This window comes from Antechinus flavipes, chromosome 1 (assembly GCF_016432865.1).
Source record: "Antechinus flavipes isolate AdamAnt ecotype Samford, QLD, Australia chromosome 1, AdamAnt_v2, whole genome shotgun sequence".
NCBI lineage: Eukaryota > Metazoa > Chordata > Mammalia > Dasyuromorphia > Dasyuridae > Antechinus > Antechinus flavipes.
Window position 1 is genome coordinate 560,417,126 of NC_067398.1, and position 24,843 is coordinate 560,441,968.

The window sequence follows — 24,843 nt, forward strand, 5'->3', positions numbered from 1 at the left end:
GATGTTCTAAAATAATCAGAACTCTTTGACAAAAAGAGATCCCATTTTCCTTTTGTACAAAGACCAAAAGCAGTACGTCCAGTTGACCAGTGTTTAGGCTGCAGAAGGATATGTGTCTTAAAACATTTGTCATCTGCCTCCCATCATCCAACCTGGGAACCCTTTTGCAAGAGGAGCCTGCAGTAGATGTAGCATTGTGCTCATTCCCTATTTTAGTGCAGCCTTTTTCTTCATTTTTTTTTTCCTTTAGTGAGAATTCCAAACAGAGAAGTCCATTTCGGGAACCGAGGCTAGGAGGAAGAAGTGCAGAAGAGAGGGAGGTCAGGTGGGGTGGGGGGGAAGGTTTTAGAAGTTGCGCTATGCAGTAGAGCCAAAGTGAAAACTCTTTAATGAAAGATGGATTTGTTAGATACTGGACAGAAGGCAATCCCACTGATCTTGCAGCATTGCACATCTCCAGCCTGCGCTGGCTAGGACCATCCTAGTGCGCATGTGCTTCCGTGTTTGGGATACAGAATGAGCAGATGCCAGGCTGCTGCGCACATACATCTCCACACGTTTTCCAGTTTTGTTTTGTTTTTTCTTGGCATTGTAGCCCTACATACACACACACACACACACACACACACACACACACACACACACACACACACACACACACCTTCTGTCCCTGGAGAAATATATCCCCATGCATTGTTGGAACATTACACAGCATTAAAAACTGCAGCTACGGGGAGAGCTAGAGATGTTCCCCAAGGACTAGCTGAGAAGTGGAAGAACCCGGGAATAGGCACAAGAGCCTAGCCTGAGGGTACCAATAACCTCACTTCGCCTTCCTTCCAAGCTAAACAAAAAGCTAAAAGTACGCGCAGGCTGGAGTAGTGGAGGGAAGGGCAGAAACTGGGAGCAGTGAGTGCAGATAAGCTCCAAAACCCCGAGACCAGAATAAAAGAGAGAGAAAGGTCAGAGCCCGAGCCGGGCGAGAGGGCGCGCGCCTCCCACCGTGAGCCCCGAATCTTGGGAAGGATCTGAGAGCTAGCCGGCGCCTCCACTTTCCCTTGGGTTCCCCGCGTCTCGCCCCCGGCTTCTGCCTTTCTTAGAATCTCTAGAGTTCAGGCAAAGGGAATACCCCAGGTTGCTGCTCTGCATTTGGATGCCGGGAAGGTAATCCCACTAACTCGTCTCCTGGCCACGTCCCCACCAGGGATGTGGGGAGGAGGAAACAGACCCAGGTCAAGTGGTCCCGCCCCGGTGACGTCATGTAAGGCGGGGTGGGGAGAGAAGATAGCTCCTCCCGTCTTCTTTCCCGGCTCCTCCTTCTGCAACAAACGGAACGCGCGCACGCGTGCACACACTCAAGCACAAACACACACATAGACATACACACACACAAACACACACATACACACACACACACAACACACACACACACACACACACACACACACACGCCTATCTCTCTAAAAAGAAAGTAGAATAGCAACAGGACAGATCACACTAAACCCAAAATAATGTACTTTGGTTCCCCTGCTCCACTGCAAGTGCCTTTTCTTCACTTCCACGGTTATAGTGTTGCACCCTATGCTTTCGTTTATTTTACATTGACCCCTTTTTCAAACAAACAAACAAACAAAAAACTGAGTCTTGAGAAACTGAATCAATAAATAGGTGGGTAGATTGTGAATAATTACTCTAAAAAGTGAATTAGATTATCCTCTTTCCTTCCTTTGTCATATGTACATTCATGAAATTGTTGGGTTTTCCCCAATTCGTATGTATTATAAAATCTCAGTCTATATAATCTATTTTTTTCAAAATAAGAGAGATGAAAAGGAGCAAAGAAGAAAAGGAAGAGAGGAGAAGAGAAGAGAGGAAAGGAGAGGAATATGTGAGGAAGGGAAAAGAAGGGGGGAAGCATTTATTAAGCACCTAGTTTGTGCCAGGCACTGTACTAACCGCTTAACAAATATCTCACTTGATCTCAAATAGATATGGATTTGTATATGAATCAGGGAATAAAATACTGGAGAAGTGAAATGACCTATTTATATTATTTATAATCTTTCGCATTTATAGACCTGTCTTTGTTCATCTTATCTTAAACACTGCGCCTAGCTCAGGATGTTTTTGCAGAAACATTGACTTGAATAATAAACTGGACATTGTATTGCACCCATCAAAAAAGCAGATATGAGTGTTAAGAAACTGATCTGGATCCAAAAACACTACCAAATATAACCCATCAAATTTCACAGTTTCACAATATGTGAAATCTGTTATACTAGAAAATAATCTTTACAGGATGCCCATCACACCTTCTCTCTCTCCTCATCCCCTTCTATCCTTCCCCGCCCCCCCAAAAGTGAATGAGGCCTCCCTCTTCTCTGCTGAGGGAATTGGATGCAATTCATGTATTTATTAGCCCAAGGATGATATAGATCAGATTGCGTGTGAGTGCACGCTTGTGCAGGAATATACCGGAGCGCTCTCGTGGGAGTATGTGGACGTGTGTGTGGACGTGTGTGCGTGCTGTGTGCTTGCTGGAGCTCGGGGCTGCATACTGAGCTCAGCTGTTGAGTTGTGAAGAAAGGGAGGGGGTAGACCAGTGCGTGTGTGTTCGGGGAGGGAGGTGGGGAGGGAAAGAGGGAAACAACCCTCCAAGATTAATAGAGCTTGTTTGGCTTTTTTCCTTCCTTTCTTTTTCTGTAGAAACTCCCCTGCAATATTAAAATGTTAAGGTGGAGAAAGGATTTTTCGATGAGCGAATTTCTGGTGAATATTAGGGAGAAGGACAGAAAGTGAGGTTGGGGAAAAGAGGAAGAATGAAGAGGCAGGTTTAAAAAAAAAAGGATCAAGAAATAGTGAACTGAGAGCGCAAGGACTCCCCAGCTCAGGGGGTGTGTGTAAGGGGGGTGGCCACGGAGCCCACGCCTAGCGCAATGACGGGGAGAAGATGGAGAGAGTGAAAATGGAAGAAGATGTGAATAGTGGTGGTAGTAGTACGGACATTTTCACCGTGAAAAGGAGAGGTTTCGTTCGGCTTGCACATTAACGAGAGATATCTGGATAATTCCAGCTTCTGATGACTATAAATGGCGATTCTCTTCCAAGGTGCCTATATTAAAAAAAAAAAAAATCATTCCGTGTCATCCCCCACGTCAGGCCTACTCGTGGGCGTGAGGCTGTACTTCCTCCGCCCCCTCCTAACGGAGTGAACCATTCCCAGCTTTCTCTCTTTCCCTGTGTCTCTCTCACTCTCTCTCTCTCTCCATCTCTCTCCTCCCTCTGCCTCCCCTCTCTACAAAGTAGTCTTCTGCTGCTGCTGGAACTTGTTGGCAATGCCTATTTTTCAGCTTTCCCCCGCGTTCTCCAAACTAACTATTTAAAGATCTGCAGTCGCAAATGGTTTTACTAAATGTAGGATGGGACTTAAGTTGAACGGCAGATACATTTCACTGATCCTCGCTGTGCAAATAGGTAAGTGGACGGCAAAATGATGTTTCGAGTTTTATGCACCCAGAACCCGATTAGTGTTTGTAAGACATCGCCTGTCTAAATAACTTAATCGGACTGATTTGAAGGGTGCAGAGGTGACAGGTAGCTCCTACTCGGATGATTGCATTAGGGTTTTCTTGCAGGGCTGGTAAAATCCAGAAGGGACAAATTGGTCATTGGTTTGCTCCTTAGATACTCTCCGTACTCTTCCCTTTTGCCTAAGAGAATAGGATACCTTGGCTTGCCTAAAATTTTTGTATGCGGTTGATTGCTTTTCTTTCTTTTTTCTTTTTCTTTAATCTCGTAATCTATATTTGCTTCTGTATCTAGACTCTTAAGGTATGTCATGGATGCTGGCGGAATGGCTTTGATTCCCCAGCATACGAAAAGGCACGTTTTGACGGGACAAACGGGTAAGAAAGGGAAGAAAGGCGATGGAGAGACAGAATTGAAAAGTTTGTGTGCCTGAAAGCAAAGATATGTGGGGTTCCAGCTGCTGCATATAGAACTTTGTCATGCCCTCCTTCCCCGCCCCCATCTCCCAGCTGCAGTGTTTGCCCAGGGAACCACATTAGGTGCACGGTTTATTTATCCTTGCTGCAGTATTTGCACAGTGCTGTATGGGAAGGGGGGTGTTAAAATAATAGATAACTTCACAGACTGAAACAGAAAAGGAGCACTATTCGATATATTAAAAATGTTATATGCAAAGCATATATGCATTTAGAAATACAATTAACCTTTGAACATACTTTTGATAAGAATTGGATTAGTTGCATATGGTTTCTCCAAACATTTATGTGTATTCTAATTATGTGTGAGAGAAGAGTTTAAGGTGCGTGAGTTTCTACAGTACCCTCTTGTTTAAGGAGGTCAGATGTCTTTGTTCACCATTTTGTGTCAAGGAATGTTTCTCCGTAGTTACACTTGTCAAACATTTTGGTATCCAGAATGAAGAAAATGCTATAGAAAGATTAAATGAAATTACTGACTGTGCTGCTTAGCTCAACCATTAATTAAATTTGATTTAACGTGAGAGGAAAGCAAGTTACTAATAGACTTAGAAAGAGGTTTTAAAAAAAAAAAAAAAACTCTTCAAACGGGTTTTCTGCAGACAGAGGGATTCGTTGCCTCAGATCTTTGCAGTCTGTAGCATTCTTTGCAGACAGATCTTTGCAGTATTGGGAGGAGGTTGATGAAGAGAGTTAAGAGAGTAGGGTTTAAGGCGGGGAAGAGGAAAGCTACACATGATAAATAGCATTTTGTCTTCCAGAGAAATCTGAAGGAGATGTTGGTTTCATGCAATTTGTAAAGGAAGACACTGTTTTCAGACGGATGTTTTAAAGTGCTTGAAATGATCTCCTATTACTAAGCCATTTTCTTATAAAGCTTTTTGGGATTTGAGAATGGACGAACACCAGAGGGGTGTGTGTGTGTGTGTGTGTGTGTGTGTGTGTGTGTGTGTGTGTGTGTGTTTCCCTGTGGGTTAGGTCAATTTCTTCTAAGAATCTTGATGTTTTAAAATTCTGCCATTCTTTCATATATCTATAATAAGGAGCTTTTCTAATTGTGAGAAAATTGGTTGAAAGTGGAAATAAATGAATTGGGCAGCCTCCAGTTAGATCCATAGATTTTCAGAGCATGAGAAGATAATTGATTTTGAGTTAGTTTTCATCATATAAAGGTGATTTTGTATCTGTTTCCCATGTCCCCAAAAAGATCATGTTTTCTTTCTGTTTTGAAATCTTGTGGGGAAAGACTGTTGTAAATGAACAAGGCTAGGATCAAAATTGGATGGTGATTTGCACCATGCTCTTCAAGTGCATTAAGAACTACTCAGAAATGATCATATATTGGAGTCGGAATTGAAGTTTAGGCTATTATTTGATCCTAAATGTATCTTTAACCTTATTAGATCCTTGTTCTTTATTAATTTGTGGTTGGGATCTCTCTGGAATCTTTGACATTTGACAAGAAAAGTGGGAATGAAGTGGGAGGGAAAAGACAGAGGGGAGGAGGTTGGGAAATAAGGAGAGAGAGGGATTAAGAATGAAAAATCTTGGAATGAATAAAGAGATGAATGAAGTTGTTGGTTTTTTTTTTTTTTAAGAATCAAGAAAGACAGAGGGCATATGATTTAAAAACAAGGAAGCATATTTTACTTGAGAAGATCCAATTAGAGGTTCAATTAAGAAGAATCCATTGATCTCTTCTAATATAGGCTTTCTAATTTTCTTATGTTCAAAGAGACTCTTTTTAGAGTAGCATATTAAAATGAGTTTTCAGTTTCAAAAACAAAGAAAATATAGATTATCTTTAGGCTTCTTATTTTAGCCAGATATCAACATGTGTATTTGTGTGGGTCTTTTCCTGCAGCAACTCTGAATGGTGTAATAAGTGCCTTTCTTTCCCCCTCTCCCCCCAAGTTTCCTATCTTTTGTAACTTTACTTTTGAAAGAAGGGAAGGTATCGGTATGAAGAGAAAAGAAAGAATATTTTATTTCGTTTCTACTATAGTGTTTCATTTCCTGGCATTTTCTGCTCTGATGAATTTTTGGTGATTCGTGACATTTTTGCTGAGTCCTATTTAAAACCTAGGCTCCAGCACACTCTCTCTCTCTCTCTCTCTCTCTCTCTCTCTCTCTCTCTCTCTCTCTCTCTCTCTCTCTCTCTCTCTCTCCTGCCCTCCCTCTTTCTCTCCCTGTCTCTCTCTCTTCAAGAGGTCAGGGTTATTTCTCCCAGAGTCACAATCTCTTCCCAATAGTATGAATGAATTCTTAGTCTGAATTAGACAACCAGCCCTAGGCTGGACAGTTCCCTGTCAGATATCCTCAGGCGGTGCTAGTCCAGCAGGTGCTGTTGCCGTTGGTTTGGTTTGTCATTCCTGTATTTAGGCCCAGTGCTAAGAGAGAGAGAGTTATTCCGGGGCAAGAAACAAGGTTCTTCAATGAGGGAAATTGAGATATCTTGGAAAGTCCCTTTGAGAAAGGTGGGGTAAAGTAACGAGTTCAGAACCCGAAGAGGCATAGCCAGAATCAAGACTGAAGCCCTAAGCTTGGTATCTCCGAGTCTGCTCTAAAAGGTGATTTTACTTGTGGCCAGCAAAATTAAGGCCCTCACCTCCATTTCACCTCTGTCTCTTTTAAATCCACCATACCTTCTGGCCACAAAGCCACACTGATGCAGCAGACTCTGTGGCGGGAGTAGATGCGGGAGATCTGGGACTCGGGGTTTTTTCTATTGTACAGAATCAAAGCGTATTAAATAACAGTCAGTTGCAATGGTGGTGACCACCGGGAAATGCTTTTAAAAATCAGAGACTTGAAGTACCTGAGTTCACTTATTGTAATTTGCCTCCCTGAGATCTGATAGTCATCCAAAGTGAGAAGAAACCTCCTTTCTTTTCCTCTACGGATTCCTCCCCTTTCCTCCCTTCACACAGAAATTCCCCCTCCCCCCGATTTTTCTGGAGAGGGAAAGAGCTTAAGATATATCATCAGCTGCTCTCCTTCCACTCTGCTTTGCGGGGATTTTCCAACCCCAGACACATCCACCCCCAAACAACGCACACCAAGATGCTAAAAAGCTCCAATAGTCTCTCGCCTCTGAGTTGCGGACCCTTCCTGCCTCTTCTTGAGTGATTTTGGAACTGTGTGCATATATTGGAGAAAAGCGAAGGGGGAGACACGTTGCATCCCTTTGTAGCCAGGTTTTTCTGAGCTCAAATGGGATTGCCGGAGGCGCCAAGGATCCCTGGGAGAGGAAGCTGTCACAGCCCTATGTTAGGATTGTAGAAATAGGCAGGTTTTTGTTTTTCCGGGGTGAGAGTAGGGAATGCCTAGAAATGAAATCCTTTCCGCAGCACTACATAGAGGTGAGATGAGGTAAACCAGTTCCCCTCCCCTTTCTTCCACATGACCGCATCGTTAGCCTCAGTGGACGTGACACGGGGGAGACCCAAGGAGATACCCATACAAAGGCTGTGAGTCCAAAGCCCCCAGCGACCTCTCCTTACAAGTCTTAAACTCTCCAATAAAGATTGCCCCTTCAACCCAAAAACATATAAGCACGCACGCGCGTTAACAGGCTTCATTGCAGAAAATATTTTTATATTAAAAATGTGTTTATATTTCTGATGGAAACCTACTAGGGGCATGAAAATTTAAAATTTTATTTTCTCCTGAATATATTCTAACATTCAGCTCTTTTTATGCCTATCTCTTAAGACTTCTGAGATGATGTACTACAGTCCCCTGTTTTTATAGATATAGCTGAAGTGATTTGTTCAAGGTCACACGGCTAGTTAGTAGTTGGTTAGGATTTGACTGAATCCAGGCTTTACACTAGTGATGGTGTTTTTACTTCAAATCCAGGGAACGATGGAATGAGTGAGCTAGCTATCTTTCCATCCCCCATCCACCTCCACCTCCACCACACACACACACACACACACACACACACACACACACATTCACGCACCATCCTACACTGGTTCAAAGAAAAATTTTAAACCACGTCGCCAATACTTTTGGTAAGCCCTTTCCTCTGTATTGGGTGTGTCATATACTAATGTATATTTAGTTGAGCAGAAATTATCCTTTAAGCTAGGACCTTGGGTTCGTGAGGACCTTACAAGTAGAGTAATGTGACCTAATATCCTCGACATTACACTGTGCAAAGGAGTAATTTGTAAGGGAGAGATGAATTGGAAGCTGGGAGTCCTTTTCATATATTCGTATCATTCCATCTGTCTCTCCCCAATCCCCACTAATAGCTTATCCATTTGCAGTCTTTGGAGACCCCTCTCCCGGGCTCCAGAAACAAAAATTAACAAAATGCTATAGTGGCTTAACTGTAAAGGTACCGGTTTGCTTTTTTTTTTTTGGGGGGGGGGGACAGAAGGGGAAGAAGAGGCGGACAGGAAGCGAGATTTGGGGGAGGAAGGGTCTGCGAAAGAAAAATTCCTCTCCCTCCCTCCCTCGTTTCCCTACATTCCCCACCCTAGCCCCAAATCTGAATAAGACTGGTGGCTTGGTGCCTGTCTGGGTTTTCAAATCTGTCATTCTCAACACACGTTTCTCATTTAAAATTAATCTGATCTGGTGGCTGGAATGCTAATGGGAACGGGCTGTACTGGTGAGTTGGAGGGAGAAGAAAGAGCCTGGGACCTTTCTTTCTCAGGCACTTGAGGCAGCGACTGCAGCTGAAAGACCCTGTCCAGACGTAAGGCTCTGAGTTTGGCACCTTGGACTTGGGGCATACCTCTGAGGGTTCCGGGGCCCCTGCTTCTGCAGTGCGGGATTTGATTGTGCTGGCAGCTGATCTCCGCCTTTGAGGTGCTGATATGTGTCCCCCTCCCTTCCCCTCCTCCCCCGCAGCGTACCTGGTGCAATCGGTGAGAGCTGCAGGGAAGTGCGATGCGGTCTTTAAGGGGTTTTCCGACTGTTTGCTCAAGCTGGGCGATAGCATGGCCAACTACCCGCAGGGCCTGGACGACAAGACAAACATCAAAACCGTCTGCGCGTAAGTTTCCCTGCTTTTGTGTTTCTTTACTTTCAAAACACTGCACACAACTTTGAAAACTCTGCTTCTCACTCCACTCACCCATCTTCTCTCTGCTACTACAAAAGTCGTTTCTTTCCTTCCTTGCTCATCTTCCTCTTATTTTCTTCCTTGTTCTTTCTCAATCTTCTTCCTCCTCTTCCCCCCTTCTCTGTCTCTGTCTGTATGTCAGTCCGTCTGTCTCTGTCTCTGTCTCTCTTTCTCTCTGTCTCTATCTCTTTCTCCTCCCTCCTCGTTTCCCTCCTCTCTCCTCGTTTTTTTTTTCTTTTTCCTCTTCCCTCCCTTTTTCTCCCTTTCCTCCCTTTCCTTTTCTTTCTTTGAAAAAAAGGTGTGCCATACTTTACAGAGGAACCACGCTCGGCAGTCCAAGTGATTATTCCCAAACCTTTGAAGTTTCAGCCTGTGATTGTAGTACCCTGCACTCGGAGGGTCATTAGAAGAGGAAATCCGATTTCTCTCTCTTTTGATTCACTATCCCCCTCGGGGAATCTGTAAATTATCTGAATCTCCGAATTGGGGGGAGGGTGTATTCAAGCTAAAAGATGGGCTTGAATTCAGGAGTATGCGTGAAGATGAGGGATGGGGTGCTCTACTTTATCAGGATGTCTGTTGCTATGTAAAGAGTGAGAAATTTCATGTTTACTATCTAGCTATAGCTGCGTCTGCTCAGTATCTCTGTTGTTTAGCTGCTTAAGGCCATTTAAAAAAAAAAAAAAAAAAAAGCTATTTAAATTTTACAGCAGTAGCCAAAGGAATTCTTAATGCCATGGAGAGAAAAAGAGGAAATACTCTGATATTCCCTCCTCTTTGGGGATCGGTTGTTGGTAAATAGTCTCCATTTTTGCCTGTTTAGCTTCGTTTTGTACTACAATAACGGCCGTAGGCTTGCTAATAAAAGGAGGGAGTGGGGGAGGGGGGTGCAGAGACTGATTGAGAAAAAATCTTGAACTTGATAGAGATTTTCTCCAGAAATAGAGATTAGAGGAACCGATTATTGGGTTTACTTTAGCTTCCCCCTTTTTTCTCTCCAGCAGTCCTACCAATGTTTAGAACCTGGAGTGCCGAATGAGAGCTTTTCTTTATAAAGTAACTGCGGTTCAAGCATGGCACCTGCTGTAGCTTTTTCCTTTGCCTCGGACAGCATTCGAAACAAATTGAGGAATTGCTCTTTTCTGCCGGGAACGGGTTAGAAAGAAGGTGCTTTATACCTCTTCGCTTCCCCCTCCCCCTGCATTTTTAAAGAGGGAATTTTCCATGCACCAGTCAAGGTTCCTGCCCTTTTCCATACAGTACTACAGCCTAGAGGTGGAATCGGACAGTTACAAAAAATCACAATAATTTGAGAAATTTCTTCCATTCTACAAAATCAAATCCTATCCCTCTCCGTCCCCCATCTTCTCTGTCAGCTCAACCCTCGCCTACGATTCTTTTTTTTTTTTTAAACTAATAAACCAGGTCTCCTTTTCGAAATATCCCTAGTGCCGATAGAGACCCAATACATTAGTTCCAAAAGCTATACTAAGATAGTAGAAAGGAGCGCAAACGTTAGACTCCTTCCGTACATGCAACATCTCTCTCCAAACATATAATGGTAGATAAGGGTCTATCTATAGCTTTATCGACAAGTATCTAAATATAGAGAGCAGCCCAAATCCTCTGTTATTTTCAAGGATCTCGATGATTTGCCAGGCTGCTGAATAATTCAGCAGCACAGCAACCTCCTTAGTTATTTCGTGAAACAGAGAAATGAGCACTGTCGTGTTATCCTGAGGTCCAACGCCTCGTTTGGGATCCTAAATACAAATCAGTTAAAGAAGATGTAGTTTCTTTCAGTGGATGGTTGAGTTCTACTTGGTTCCAATATCTCTTTTTTCTTCCCTCCCTCCCTCTCTCCCTCCCTTCTTCTCTCCCTCCCTCCACCCCCCCCTCTCTCTTTCTCATTTCCAGCTCACATCTCACCCAGGGTCCCTACCTACTCCTCCACAGACTCAGTCCCTCATGCCCTCTTCCCCCCACCAACATCAATAAAACAAGATGGGGAGAAATTGTAATAGTCCTATGGGAGGCGCAATTACTGCAGAAACACCGCAGGAGGTACAGGCTCGGCCCTTCTGGCATCTCAATATTTTATTTTTTGTAAATTGAGAAATCAAAAAAGTTCAGATTGAAGCTCACTTCCATCCCCCGCTACCAAACATGGAGTGCTCACAAATTAGGGATTAGAGCATGCATATTGGAATCCAGACTTCTGACACAAATAGAGAATATTTCATATATGTACATATGTGCACACACAAATACATATATACAAAAATATGTTGTATGTGTCTTTTAATGAGGGAGGGGCTATTTTATGATGGTGGAATGAAAATACAGACAGCAATTTGATGCATTCAAGGCAAGTTGGCTGTCAGACCCCTAGAGTTAAAGAGATGGAAGTGACCTAGGTCCTAAAGGAGTCAGTGCTCCAGTAATCGATCACGGGTTGGGATTATATTTAGTTCCTAGATCTATTTTTGGTTTTCAAAGGAAAGGGGGAAAAAACGAAAAAGGATAGACTTGATTGGGGGAGGGGGGGAGGAGAGAGAAGTGGTTTAAGAATTCATGAAAGGTATCCAGGAAGGACAGATGAAGGGGAGAGAGAGTGAAAGCCCTCTGAAGACTTACACTGCCTGTGTCCCAAGATAACCCAGTATCTATCTGGTTATAGATAGTTACCAGGAGGGTAACTAGCGGTTTCTAAACTTGAAAAGACATAATCGCTTCTGATTATCAGTTTTGGAGTCCGTATCTAAAATCTGTGGGAAGCTGGGAAAATGACCTGCATTATTCCCCGTTTCCATAAGTAGGGGTATACTCTGGTTCAAGGCACACACGAACGGAAGGGTTGAGAAGCAATAAGTCCAGAAATACAACAAGGCTGAGGAGCAAAAGTGGGGGAGAACCGAAGGAGAGAAGAAGGAAAACAAAATCTGAAAAAAATAACAAAGAGGCATAGAAATCCAGGGAGGAAAAAATGAAGTAATAAAGGAGAGGCAGGGAGAGAGGTGGGAAAGAAGGTAAGGGGACGGAAAAGGATAAACTGAAAGAGGAAAGGGTGGAGGGAAGAAGAGAGAAAAGAAGGAAAGGGGAAAGAGGAGTTCGAAATGGAGGGGGGATGATCAATGAAGGTAAGAAAGAGAAAAGAAAGGGAGACAAAGAAAAAAGGAGAAGGAAGGAGAAAGGGAAGGAGAGAGAAACAGGAGAGAGCGAGAGAACAGCAAGGACAACGAAATACAAAAAGAGGCAGAGGGAGTTGAGGGGGAGGAGAGGAAAAAACCATGGGAGAGAGACGAGCACAGAACAGGCAAGAGAGGCTGTGAGCCACACATCTTGCGAGTTAAGAGGCATTAATAGGAGCCAGCTTGCAGGGCTTAGCAATGTTTTCCTTGCTTTCCCCAAGGAAGACTAGCAATCTGTTTGCCGAGGCCACGGTGCCAGCGCCTCGCGATTGGTTTGGTCCTGACCTGCCCTACGCTGCATTCTTTGATAGACACAGCCCAGAATTGAGTGGAGCTGGGTAGGGTGGAGTAAACCACCGCGCTTGCGACAAAGAAAAGAAGATGCTGTGACTATCGTGACAGTCCCAGGCGTCACGATTTCTTTGTGCTTTTGCAACTAGACTGCGGAAGGTGGGAGTTAGAGAGGCGAGAGGGTGAGGGATGCGGTGTTTCAAGAGCAAACTAGGTCTGGGTGAACGAATGGACCGCTCCCAAATGTGAGTTTCCCAAAGGCAATGCGGAGTTTGGGGAAAAATAGCAGTGAAGATTGCTGGGGCCTGCTGTGGGGAGAGAAAAATTTGACTGCGAGCTTGACCCGAGGCGCAGTGACTGGGGATTGGTGTTGGATCGGTTAAGCTATTGAGCAGCCGCCGGGGGTGGAGAGCTGGGTGGTAGCAGTGGGCTCTCAGCTCAAGGTATTGAAAGTGAACGTTCTCCCCTGCTTTGTTGTGCTTTGTTCCTCGCCAGATACTGGGAGGATTTCCACAGCTGCACCGTCACAGCCCTTACGGATTGCCAGGAAGGGGCGAAAGATATGTGGGATAAACTGAGAAAAGAATCCAAAAACCTCAATATCCAAGGCAGCTTATTTGAACTATGCGGAAACAGCAATGGGTCGGCTCCTTCGCTCCTGCTCCCGACCTTCCCTTTGCTCTTGGCGTCTCTCTCTGCAGCTTTAGCAGCCTGGCTTTCCTTCTAAGGAAGGGGCTCCAGGCGCCCCCGGCAGACACACACTCACTTCATATTACTGGATTTATAGAGGAAGTATTCATCCGTTTTTTGGGGACGTTGTGATTCTCTGTGATGCTGAAAACATTCATATAGGATTGTGGGGAAAAAACACCACGTTATTCTCTTTTTTTTTTTTTTTTCCCTCCTTGTGTTTTATTTGCCAAATGTTACCAAACAGTGAGCAACAACAGCCAAACCGGACCTCAGCTTTATTAAGTCTTCAAACGGAAATACAAAAACGCAAGCCCCACTCCCCTGCTTTTTTGTTGTTGTTATTGTTTTCTTTTCTTTCTTTCTTCCTTTCTTTTTTTTTCCAAAAGAATCTCAGGAACGGCCCTTGGCCGCCTAATATATTAATCATGATAATACATGAGAAATAATGGGCTCCTCTTAATAGGAAAGAAAATATGGAGAGAAGGCCACGGGGAATGAATTCAAGATCGATGTCAACGTGCGAAGCATCTAGTGAATAATTCACAGTCTCTATCGCATCTTTCTTCCACAGAATCTTGTTTTTATCATTTCCACTGCGAATTTCTCCTTTAAAAAAAAGAAAAAGGACAATTTGTTGTTTTTTTTTTAAACGATGGGGGAGTGGGGAGAGGGGAAGAGATGTATCAAATGACCACAGGAACCGAATGCTGCTAAGGTTGCTGGGAGATTAGCTTTACCTGCTGTTGTCAATGCATCTTTCCAAGTTCACTGCCTTTATTTTCCCCTCCTCTCTTGTTTTAGATGTTACACATACAGTAATACCTGAATATCCAACGGTATAGATCACGAAGGGGGCTTAAATGTTATCCTAAAATACAGTATAACGATTTTGACATAAAGAGCCTTGATTTAAAAAAATAAAAGAGAGATGTAATTTTAAAAAAAAGTTTATTATAAATTAAATTCAGCAAAAAAAGATTTGCTACAAAGTATAGAGAAGAAGTATAAAATAAAAATTATTGTTTGAAATGAGGGTGTCATTTGTTTCCTATATCATGCCTGCTTTCTTTGCACTGATTTCTACAATTAAAAAGAAAGGATTTAGGAGGAGAGGAACATAACTGGGAAACTGAAGTTTACTTACTGTCTGAAGTAGAGAGGCAAATATTTAAAAAACTGTCTATTCAACAACCTTCAGTTAAAAAAAATCATACAGTTCCTAAAAAGAGATGCTATGACTTGTTGACTCAGTAGGGTCAAATGCTTCCTTGTGAATTATTCAATTAAGAAAAAAAAAACACTCTTGCTTTTTAGGATTTGGTTTTTAAAAAAAAAAAATCAAAGAAACAACTAACAGGGGAGACTATAGGAAAGCTTTTTTTTCTGGGTGTAAGAAAAGGAGAAAAAGCCCCACAAAGACTAGAGTATAGAGCTTGTATTTTCCCCCTCTCACCAGCCTCTAATACTATTGGTTAAAATAGCCGGCACAGCAATAGCTGTACAGTAGAACTCAAAACACTTTTCTCTAAGTCCACGTGCAGAATAAGATAAAATGCTTTGTGGTGGGGGAAAAGGCTGTTCTGAGCTAGAAAAGGAACGGAACCACCATTAAGGGCTGCAGAAGAAGGACAGAAAGGCTGTCTTCTCTGGCAGGGATCAGATGAATCCTTTCATAATTAATAAGAGAACTCAGCTGAAATGGTAGAGCTCTATTGATTTGGCAGCAGAGACTGCTTTTGCCTCCTCTGTTTATAGGTTCCTTGTGTCTTTATAAAGAAGTAAACAATGAAGAGTAAACAAGGATATTAAAGACCTATATTGAAATTTGTAGGACAGAGAGACTGAAGCTAATTTGGGGTTTTTGTTTTCTTCTTTTTCTTTTTCCCCTTTGAAGAGAAATCTAAATCCCATTTCAGGAAATTTTAAGGATAAAAAGAAAAGGTGAGAAACTGGAAGGATAGAATGAAGCTAATTGAGGATCATAGGTGTTAGAGGGGAAGATTGGGAAGGAAGAGAAGGTAAGGAGGGAGGGAGAGAGAGAGAGAGAGGAGAGAGAGAAAGAGAGAGAGAGAGAGAGAGAGAGAGAGAGAGAGAGAGAGAGAGAGAGAGAAAGAGAGAGAGAGAGAGAGAATGAGAATGAATTTGGTTTTGTGCGCTCTTCACCTCTCGTCAACTTCCCCCAATTCACCCCTCAACCCAGTCCTGTACAGTAGTTGTGAAATGTAATGTGTAAACAATAGCTAGGGTAACAGCTCATAAATCAAACACAGTAGGTTGCAGTCCAATCTGCATTTCCCCAACGGATTGAATCTCGGCAACACATGTGTCCTCGATCTGGAGCTTTGGACTTTGAGCACTGGAAGCAATGTTGATTTTTAATGATAAAACTGATTACATGCAAAGAATTCTGGAGAAGAAGCTCAGCATCTTCTGAGTGGTAGGATTCTGTCCCAGATTGCTCATCCCACTCACGCCATCCAAAAGCCGGTCATTCTCACTATCAAGGGTAAGAAACAAAAATTCCAGAAGTTTATATTGAAGGATCACAAAAGGTGAGAAGAGGAACCTTATCTTTGTTCTTTTTATATCATCGGATTTTTATTGTTTATAATGAGTATAAGCAAAGGGTTGTTATCTGGAATTTATTTTCTTCTTATCCAAAGACAAATCAAAGGACTAACCTGCACAGCAGCCTTAGGCATTCCATTTAAACAAGACTGAACTTGTTTTAAATAAATGTCTATTAAATCCTGCTGGAAATGGATAGGGGGGAGGGGAGAGGATTTTCTTTCTTCATATTAGTCCTAGAAGCATATTGCCTCTCTAATGATATCTTCCTGTCCCTAAACAGAATAAGAACCAGTTTTCCTGGTATTACTGTAATGATTAGGGGCTTCACTAGAGAAAAGAAAGCTGCTAGTCATCTATCTCCTGGGGAGTAAGCTGCTTCAGGAAAGGTAAGGTTCTAGAAAGAAAGGAACAATCTGATGCCCTAGTTAAGGAATTTTATTTTTTCAGCAGCTCAGGATAATATATGTGGTACTTGCCCAAGGGAGGGATCTCAGAGCATCAAAAGGGTAGAAAAGGGTCCAGGATATTTGCTTCTTCATTTGTCTGCTTGTTGATTTATTTCCATTAAAGGTGTTCTCCCCTGGGGAAACCCATGGTGTCCCAGCAGCTCCAGCTGCAACTGCATGCAATGTACAGATGTGCCTTCCTAATGGACACCTTTCCCACTGGCTATACCAGAATCAGGTTCATTTTGCTTGGGCATCTTACCTCCTTTAAAAATGGTATATAAAATTTGAGTTTAAATAATAAGGGATATGGTCCTGCAGTGTGGCTGGCATTCTTAGCAGAGTTTCCAATCAAGTTGACCTTCTGGACTGATATCAGAATCCATTTCTGGGTGTCTAGGAAGAATCCCAAAGGAGCCACTGCTGGATATGCAATTTGTGCCTATGAAACATCTGGCTCATTCCAGAATATTTCTTCTTATTGTCATGGTTATTTTTTATAATTATACTGTCATGTTCTAATTTGCTGTTTGATGATGATGATACCTCCAGATGCTACTTAATCGATATTATTGTTTTTGAGTGTCTTTACTGTTATTTCTGTTTCTATCACAGATGAATACTGTGAAACTAGACAGCTCCAACTGGAATTTGCAAATTTCTGAGCTCACTTTGCAGGGAGGGAAGTGGTACTTACTGCTGAATTTATTCCCACCCACCTTACTTCTTTCCCTTTTCATCTTTCTACAGGTGTGAAATTTGTGTGGGGCATTTCCGAATTCAAGAATTGGAATGATCAGGCAAATGCAGGAAACTAGTTATGAGACTTCTGAAATGGAAAGAATTTGAATGGGTCTGCACATTCTGATGTAAATGGATACAGAGAGCAATCAAAGAGCCTGGTTTTCTATTTTAAGCCAGTTATTGTTTTCACTTCTTATTACATTTTTAGAAGGCCAGCTCCTTATCCCAACAGAGAGTTGTTAGCTTTTTCACCTGAATAGGGAAGACATAGGAAGAGGTGAAGAAGGGAAAGAGGAAGACATAAAGGAGAAGGGTAAAGAGGAAGGAAGCAGGGGGAAAAATGAGGAAGAAAGAGGGGTCATAAGAAAGGGGTGAGTAAAAGGAGAAGAGTGAAATGAGAAAAACAAATAGGAAAGGGAAGAGAAATAGGACAATGAGACTTAAGAGGGAGAACATGAAGAAGGGGGAAAGATGAGCTAGAGAAGAGAAAGAATGAAGGGGAGAAGTAGAAGAAAAGGAAAAGGGAGGGATGGAAAAAAGAAGTAGAGGAGAGCTAAAGAAAGAAAAGGAGGAGGGGAAAGAAAGAGAAGAAGAGAGAAAAGACAAGAAAGACAATAAGGGAGAGGGGAGATAATTTTAAAAATTTAGAAAAATGTTTCATCTCTATTATTTAATCAAAGGGACACAAAAAGTTATCAATAAATCCATGTGTATTTATTGTCTCTACGTCTGTCCATCTACCAAATTATTCGTGGGTTTTAGTGTAGAGTTTTCTTAGCACCTCTGATAAAGGATTAATAGGAAGCTTTGAAAAGATAGTCTACTTCCTCTCTTCTTGCTTCCAAAGAAATGGAGTTCTTGATCCATAGCATAGTTGCACACACAATTCCTTTCTTCCTTTTCCCCTCCCTGTTTCTCCACCCAAAACTGGTTCTGGAAAAAGGAACCAAATGGAAGGATCGTCTGCTTCTTCACAAAACTTCCCTCCCTACACATTTTAGATAGAGAACTAAAATTTGAATCTGTTATCTGATTCCCAGTGGTCTGCTAATGCTGTGGACATCATACTATTCAGCCCAACTATCTCCTTACCCAGCACTTGAAAGAAGAGAAGCATATGGACTATAATGCCTTTCTTCCCCAGGAGAGGGTTTCCTTGTGATTGAGGGAGTGGGGAGAGGAAGAAGTAGAGTAAAATTATTATCAGGATTTAATGTTCCCAGAAGAGAGTGGAAGTTGTGAATGGCTGTTGATCCCAGTAAAGGCTCTTCTTAGCTATTTCAAGTAACCTAGCAGGAAAGAACTCCCCCAATGTTATGTCTCTAAATTAACAATGCTGCTGTCCCCCCAACCCACGTGATTGAGGAATTTGAGAGAATTTTTTTTCTATTTTATTTCCCTTTTTTAAGGAAAAAGAAAGGAAGAGCCTCCAGTCTTAACATCTTAACAGATTTTGCTTCCTAGCCCATCCAGAACTGCTTTGCATTTATAAGAGAATTTTTTTTTTAGAATAGGTGATCTCAGAGGCTCACACAGGAGCATTTTGAACACTGGCCTCAGCTCCACCTCTCAACTCTGATCCTATTTCAGGAGGTGAGTGAGGAGCAAATGAAAGCTTGCCCAGCCTTCTGACTTTTGTCCTGAACAGCTGTGCTTATTTCCCTTCCCTGGCCCAAAAAGTCTCCTGGGAGAAAATAGATTGCAGATAAGACTGAAGTACAGGCAGGGAAACTGTGAAGCTCAAATAAAATACTGGAGATAATTTTTTTTCAAACTTTAAGGCATAATATAGATACCAATTATTGTTGTTGTTGTTATAGAGTTACCAGGCTCCTGTCTGATGATGATTTTATTCCCTAAACCTTCTACTTGATGATCTCAAGCAAGACTGGAAGATGCTGGTAAATTAACAACCAAGTTCTCTGAAAAAAAAGTATATACAAGGGCACATATGCATGGGTACATGAACATACAAACATATACACAGACTTTTAAGTTCAGTCTGCATTAACACATTCCCTAAACAATCATCAAAAAATAAATCAAACCCTGATTTGCAGTGTTGGTTTCTGAGGTGTAAATGCACAGGCTGAAAATTGAAAAGTGAAAAATCATCTTATATTTATAGCTATTTACTATATCAGAAATAAAAAAAATATTGAATTTGTAGACCCCCTGAAAGGGTTTCAGAGACCCTTGGAATCAATTGGAACTGGTTCTAGCTTACCTTGGAGTACATGTTTCTTCACTCTCACACTCCTATTCTATTGAAGGTCTTTACATTCCAGACCTAGATGAAAATTCCAGAGTTCACTTTGTCTTTTCTCTTGCCCTCAATGAGCTTAGGCTGATTAATATTTTATTCTGAAAGGTTTCATTAGTCAATAATCTATCAGGTTTTTGCTTATTTTTTCATATATCTGTACTTTAATTCTCCTGGGTATCTACAAAAGGAACCTCTCTGTCCTTTGGGCTATCTAACTTGTTTGGGCGATTTAACTCAAAAAACTTTAAATGGTATTCTGGGCAAGGCTTTGTGTTAGGCCCTGTGGATACAACACAATAAAAAGAGAGGGGACTTATTTTCTGATTTCTTCCTTGATCTTAAGGAATTTGAAATTGGGAGGGTAGGGAATGAAACTAGAAATAACTATGTACAATTCGGACAATTATTAAACGCATGGGATTCATAGCACTTAGAAGTGGATATTGTTAAGCTTATGTCTATCATTTTGCAGATGGGGACATTAAATCCAAGACACTAGGTGAAATAACTAACAAGGAGAAGAGCCATGATCTGCACATCAGTACTCTAGGCTTCAAATCCAATGTTTGGGAAGTTCTGAAAGGAAGAATCATTCCCAAATGGTGACGATGATTGTGATCGTGGTGGTGATGATGGTTCAGTTTCTTATCTGTAAATGGAGGAGGTTGAACTTGATAAACTCTTATGTCCCTTTCAATTCTAAACACAATAATCAAAAAAGCCATCATGGATGTCTCATTTTGGATGCAACTTGATGAATTGTTTAGATATTAATAAAAAGAAATTGGAAAATTGGTATGGTGGTCTGCTAGTGGTGATCTTCTAGAGCAGTGGTCCTCAAAGTGTAGTCCAAAGAATTGTTGGGGTCTCTGAAACCCTTTCAGGGGGTCTACAAATTCAAAATTATTTTTTATTTCTAATATAGTAAATAGCTATAAATATAACTTATGTGAACAAAAACTCTTTGAACAGATCCTCGATAGTTTTTTAACAACATGAAGATACTGAGAACAAAGGTTTAAGAACCACTGTTCTAGAGGAACTACATTTAATTCTGATGGAACCACCTCAGCAAAGGATAGGAGGATATAATGAGATTAGTGTAGACTAATTTAGCTAGAACACCAAGTCCTATGAGTTTGAAATTAATGGTAACAATAACAATAACAATAATAATGACTAGCATTCATATTAGACCTGCTGTGTACAAGGAGCTATGCCTAATTATCTCATTTTCTCCTTTTGACAACCTTGAGAAATAGACCTTATTATCCCTATTTTTATAGTTAAGGAAACTGAGGCAAAGAGAGTTTAAGTGACTTGACCAATATCTCACAGCTAGTTATGAGACTGGATTTGAAAGAGATTCTTCCTGACTCCAGGTCCAGCACTCTATCTGCTGTATCACCTAGCTTCCCCAAGCAAGTATATAGAATTATGCAAAGTGATTTCAAGAGGAAACAAAGGAACAATAAGCATTTTAGTACCTTCTATGTATGCTAAGCACTTTATAAATAATATCTCATTTAATTTTCATAACAGCCCTGGAAGGTAAGTGCTATTTTATATCTGAGGGAACCAAAAGAGATAGTATAGATGGAGGGGGAAGTGCCTGCAATACAAGAAATTTAAGTCAGAGGCAAATCATAGAATCATCAAATATTGGACTTTAGGAATCATACTATGCTAGAACTAGAAGGAACCACAGATTATTTAGTCCAAATCCTTACACTGAAAGAGGAGAAAACTGAAGCCCATTGAATGATTTGACCATCAAGTATGTCTTGAGCATCCTTTCAGAAAGGATATGTGGGATGGGAATATGGTAAATGAAACTGGAGGGGCCTAAAGATTGTGGACAATAGTTAGGAATGCCAAGGGAGCACTCAAAGTTCAAGCTGTATCAGTAGTCCAGTAGTGAGAAAAGATGCCGAGGAACTTCACTTCCAGAATTCCTTGAAAGCATTCTAAAAAGGCTTTTTTTCCTCCTGCTTCTTTCCTCCTCTCACTCCTTCATTTCTTCTTGCTGGAGAAGTGACCTAAAGATCCAAGGAATAATTCCCTCCAAATCTGAGTGAAAGAAGGAGCTGAAGCCCCAATAAGGCTGAAAGTAACAGCCAAATGTATGGTGATTATCAAGGGCTTTCCCCTCCCAGGGTAAAATGCATCAGGGAGAAAAATTGACTTTTATGGAAAGTCAGCCATAATTAGTCTTGGAAAATACTGGCTCTGTGCTTACTAAATTAATCAAATTGCCATTCAGGGCTGACAGAGTGGGCTGAGCTAGGCAATCAAGGTCTAATAATTGATGGCTAGGGAGCTTCACCTCAGCTGGAATTTAGGAATCTCTCTCTCTCTCTCTCTCTCTCTCTCTCTCTCTCTCTCTCTCTCTCTCTCTCTCTCTCGCTCTCTCCCTTCCTCCTGCCCTCCCTCCTCTTTTCTTCCCTTTTCCTGCTTCAGGACCTTCAACTACCAGTTAGTCCAGGTAAACCTCTAGAACAGGGAGTAGCTGATGCCTGATATGTGCACAGAATCCTCCTCTCTCTCTCTCTGTTATAGAAAGCAAGCAGAGGAGAAGAAAAAGGAAAATGGCAGGAACATGGAAAGAACTACAAATATGGTGGGTTGTGGATCTTAATCTGAATATAACACAGCCTGGGAGACCTACTCAGGGTCTATCCAGAACAAATAAAGCACAGAGTTAGATGATATGGCAGTGATTTTATCTCTGTGAACCAGAGCTAAGAGAGGGACCCATTTTAAACATTAAAGCTATATAAATGTGAACTGCTGACTCTTTAAAAAACAAAACACTTTTCTGAAATACCTGGAGTTCTATGAAAAACAGTTTGCAAACCTTAAATATCTCTATAAATGTTAGTGATCATGATTATGATTATTTGGTCTGAGTTATGTGATTAGTTATTTTAAAGCTTCCTCTCCTTTTTTATCTAGTTTCCTGATGATTATGTCGGAAAGAGTGATAGCTTTAATCCAACACAAATATATCTCTGAAGGCCTAATTTGTGCTCCACCAATTTGGCAGAAGAATAAATTACAATTGTCTAGAGTACAGAGTATGTTTTCATGTAGGTATGATGATAGGTACTCATCATATTCTTACAATATATATGTATGTGTGCTTAATAAGAGAGGAGGGATGAGGGAAAATATCTGTTTTTAGTCTGGGAGACAGTATAAGAAAGAAGATCTGAGGGACTAAGCTTTCACAGAATAACAAAATAATTGGATGTTTTGAAGAATTTTGGCCAAGAAATGTATAATTAACTCCACTTTTGTAGCCCCTTTGCTCAAAAGAATAGAATATCTGCTTCTTTTTTTTTTAAGGAGCATAATAGAAATGGATTTGATTTCCCTTAGTTCCCTCTCAGGACAGTCACAAGGGATGCGTAGATAAGAAAAGTTCATCATTAGAATGATAGATGGTTTGATGATACATTCATGAAATGTATCATCAATGAGTTATTCTCCTGACAAATTACAGTGACTAATATTAGCTACCTACCTCATCACCTGGGCAAATCACATGTTGGATTGATTGTTAATGGTGGTGGCATTTTCAACTTAATATATTATTCAGAGAACAGAAGGAAGTTGGTCCAGTCCCTTGAGAATGCACAAAATGAATCACTTGAGGTATATGTCAAAAGAATGTGGTATTAAGTAAAGATGCTGTAAAGCTACAAAGCTCCTATCACCACTTACTCCTGCTTCCTAAATCAGAGGTCTACCTTTGAAATTAGTCAAGACTTGATAAAGAAGGTGGGGGAGGTAAAGATAGGGCTACCCCTCTCCTTGCGATGATAAAGTCCCAAGGCACTCTATTTAAATGACAGCCACCAGAGTATTTTGTCTTCCTTGGAGACAAAAGTATGAATGAGAAGGTAAGCTCTGTTTGTAGCATCAGCCAGAGACAATTAATTTGAGCATGATTGAGTGACTGTGATCAGATGCCAGAGATCAGTGTACCAGGAGCCTGTCACTATTTTTCTTCTACAACTCAGCTTAGCTCCAAGGATTGATTGTGAAAAACCATAATGGGCCCTTTATTGGTTCCCTAGACCCTCCCTTGAAGTAAGTTGAATTGTTGTATCCTTTAGGCGCTGAGAATATCTCAAATGAAGTAGGTCACTTAACTTTGGTCAAATATAGATAATATAAAATAGTTAACTTGGAAGGGGAGACAGAACAAGGATCATTCATTCATCCATGTATTGTTTGGACATTTTGCAAAATCTGGTTTTCCTGTGAGTTGCAGAGTCTTCCCCTCACAGATTGATATTTTTAACTATGTAAAAAGCTGTTCTTTTCCTTATTTCTTTCCTACCCTTAATTAGTAACTAGGTAGTGCCTCAGTCAAACTGAGACCTGTTAAAGACCTCATTTTTAAAAGGCCAAGGTCTCCACTGCATCCAGGGCCATCTCCAGTCTTCTTGATCCATATCTGGCCACCACTAGACCCAGATGGCTCTGGAGGAAAAAGTGAGGCTGCTGACTTTGTACAGCCCTGCCTCCCTTAAATCCAATTCACTTGTATGTCATGGCATCACCTCCCTGATGTCCTGGTTATCTTTGAGAAAATAAGAACAAACAACAGTACTTAGGAGTATTTTGTTCTACCCAGCATAGTAGAAATCATTTTCATATTGATTAACAGGTTATACAAAACTTTATTTAACAAAACAACTTTTATTCCATATAATTTCTTTTACAATTATCCTTTTTTCCCCTTTGAACTCTTATGTGCTTTTTACACTACAATGCAACAAGTTCTCATGCCAAATCTATTCTGGACTTTGTTTTTTGCTGTCTTTTTGCACTCTTCCAACTTTTTGAGGTGTACAAGTTACAGTCTATTCTTTAGGTACATTAATGGAGACTTCCAATATGAAAGGGATCCATGATTTCTTTCTTGAGATTTCTTACCTTTCCATGTTGATGTCAATCCAGCTTTATGTTAGTAAACATTCTTTAAGATGCATTATTGTCAAAAAAGAAAATTCACTATCAATATGTTAAGCCTCTCAGAAGCTGGATAGGCTGCCCCTTCAAGTAATCAATCAGCATTTTAAGCACCTGTTATGTGCCAGATACTTTGATAGTTGCTAGAGGTATTAAATAAGAAAAGATCTTTGCTTTCAAGGAACTTACAGATCCACAGTCCATGACTAGTCTCTTATTTGAAAACTTTCTCACTTAGTAAACATGAAGTTGTTTTTTATAGCCATATAAGAACCTAGGTATCATTGAAGGACTTTTGTGAAGCTTTTTTTTTGTAAAATTTTATTTTTTCCAATTGCATGTAAGTACAATTTTTAACATTCATTTTTAATAAAATTTGAGTTCCTTCAGATCATTATTCTTTTGCTTTCCCAAATGCTGAAAGCTTAGACAACTGATTTCTATGCCTCCATCACTCCCACCTCAAGTCACTCTTGAAATACTGCTTCTCCTGACTGATGAAAATCATAGAATCTGAGATAGATAACATTAGAGATTTAGTTCATCATCTCATTTCACAGATGAGAATAGA

The 24,843-nt window shown here is 41.0% G+C and overlaps 1 protein-coding gene and 1 long non-coding RNA gene across 3 annotated transcripts; both read left to right on the plus strand.

Annotated features, from left to right (window-relative positions):
- Positions 1–2,482: 2,482 nt before the first annotated feature.
- Positions 2,483–14,291, plus strand: NRN1 (neuritin 1). Of its 2 annotated transcripts, none has more exons than XM_051970735.1 (3): positions 2,483–3,477; positions 8,874–9,018; positions 11,005–13,058. In XM_051970735.1, the coding sequence occupies exons 1-3, from the start codon at positions 3,423–3,425 to the stop codon at positions 11,195–11,197; spliced, it is 393 nt and encodes a 130-aa protein (XP_051826695.1). In that variant the 5' UTR covers positions 2,483–3,422; the 3' UTR covers positions 11,198–13,058. The 2 variants fall into 2 exon arrangements, with proteins under 2 accessions (XP_051826695.1, XP_051826694.1); XM_051970734.1 differs by lacking the exon at positions 11,005–13,058 and adding an exon at positions 13,065–14,291 and having other exon boundaries at positions 2,717–3,477.
- Positions 14,292–15,379: 1,088 nt separating this feature from the next.
- On the plus strand, positions 15,380–20,084 carry LOC127544207 (uncharacterized). Its single transcript, XR_007949400.1, has 2 exons — positions 15,380–18,924; positions 19,762–20,084. It is a non-coding gene; the product is annotated as an uncharacterized LOC127544207 (long non-coding RNA).
- Positions 20,085–24,843: the final 4,759 nt, after the last annotated feature.

Coding starts and splice junctions, on each gene's coding strand:
- NRN1 (XM_051970734.1), top strand. CDS start 3,423: ATGGGACTTAAGTTGAACGGCAGATACATTTCACTGATCCTCGCTGTG. Junction 3,478..8,873: donor GATCCTCGCTGTGCAAATAG/GTAAGTGGACGG, acceptor CCTCCCCCGCAG/CGTACCTGGTGCAATCGGTG. Junction 9,019..13,064: donor AACATCAAAACCGTCTGCGC/GTAAGTTTCCCT, acceptor GTTCCTCGCCAG/ATACTGGGAGGATTTCCACA.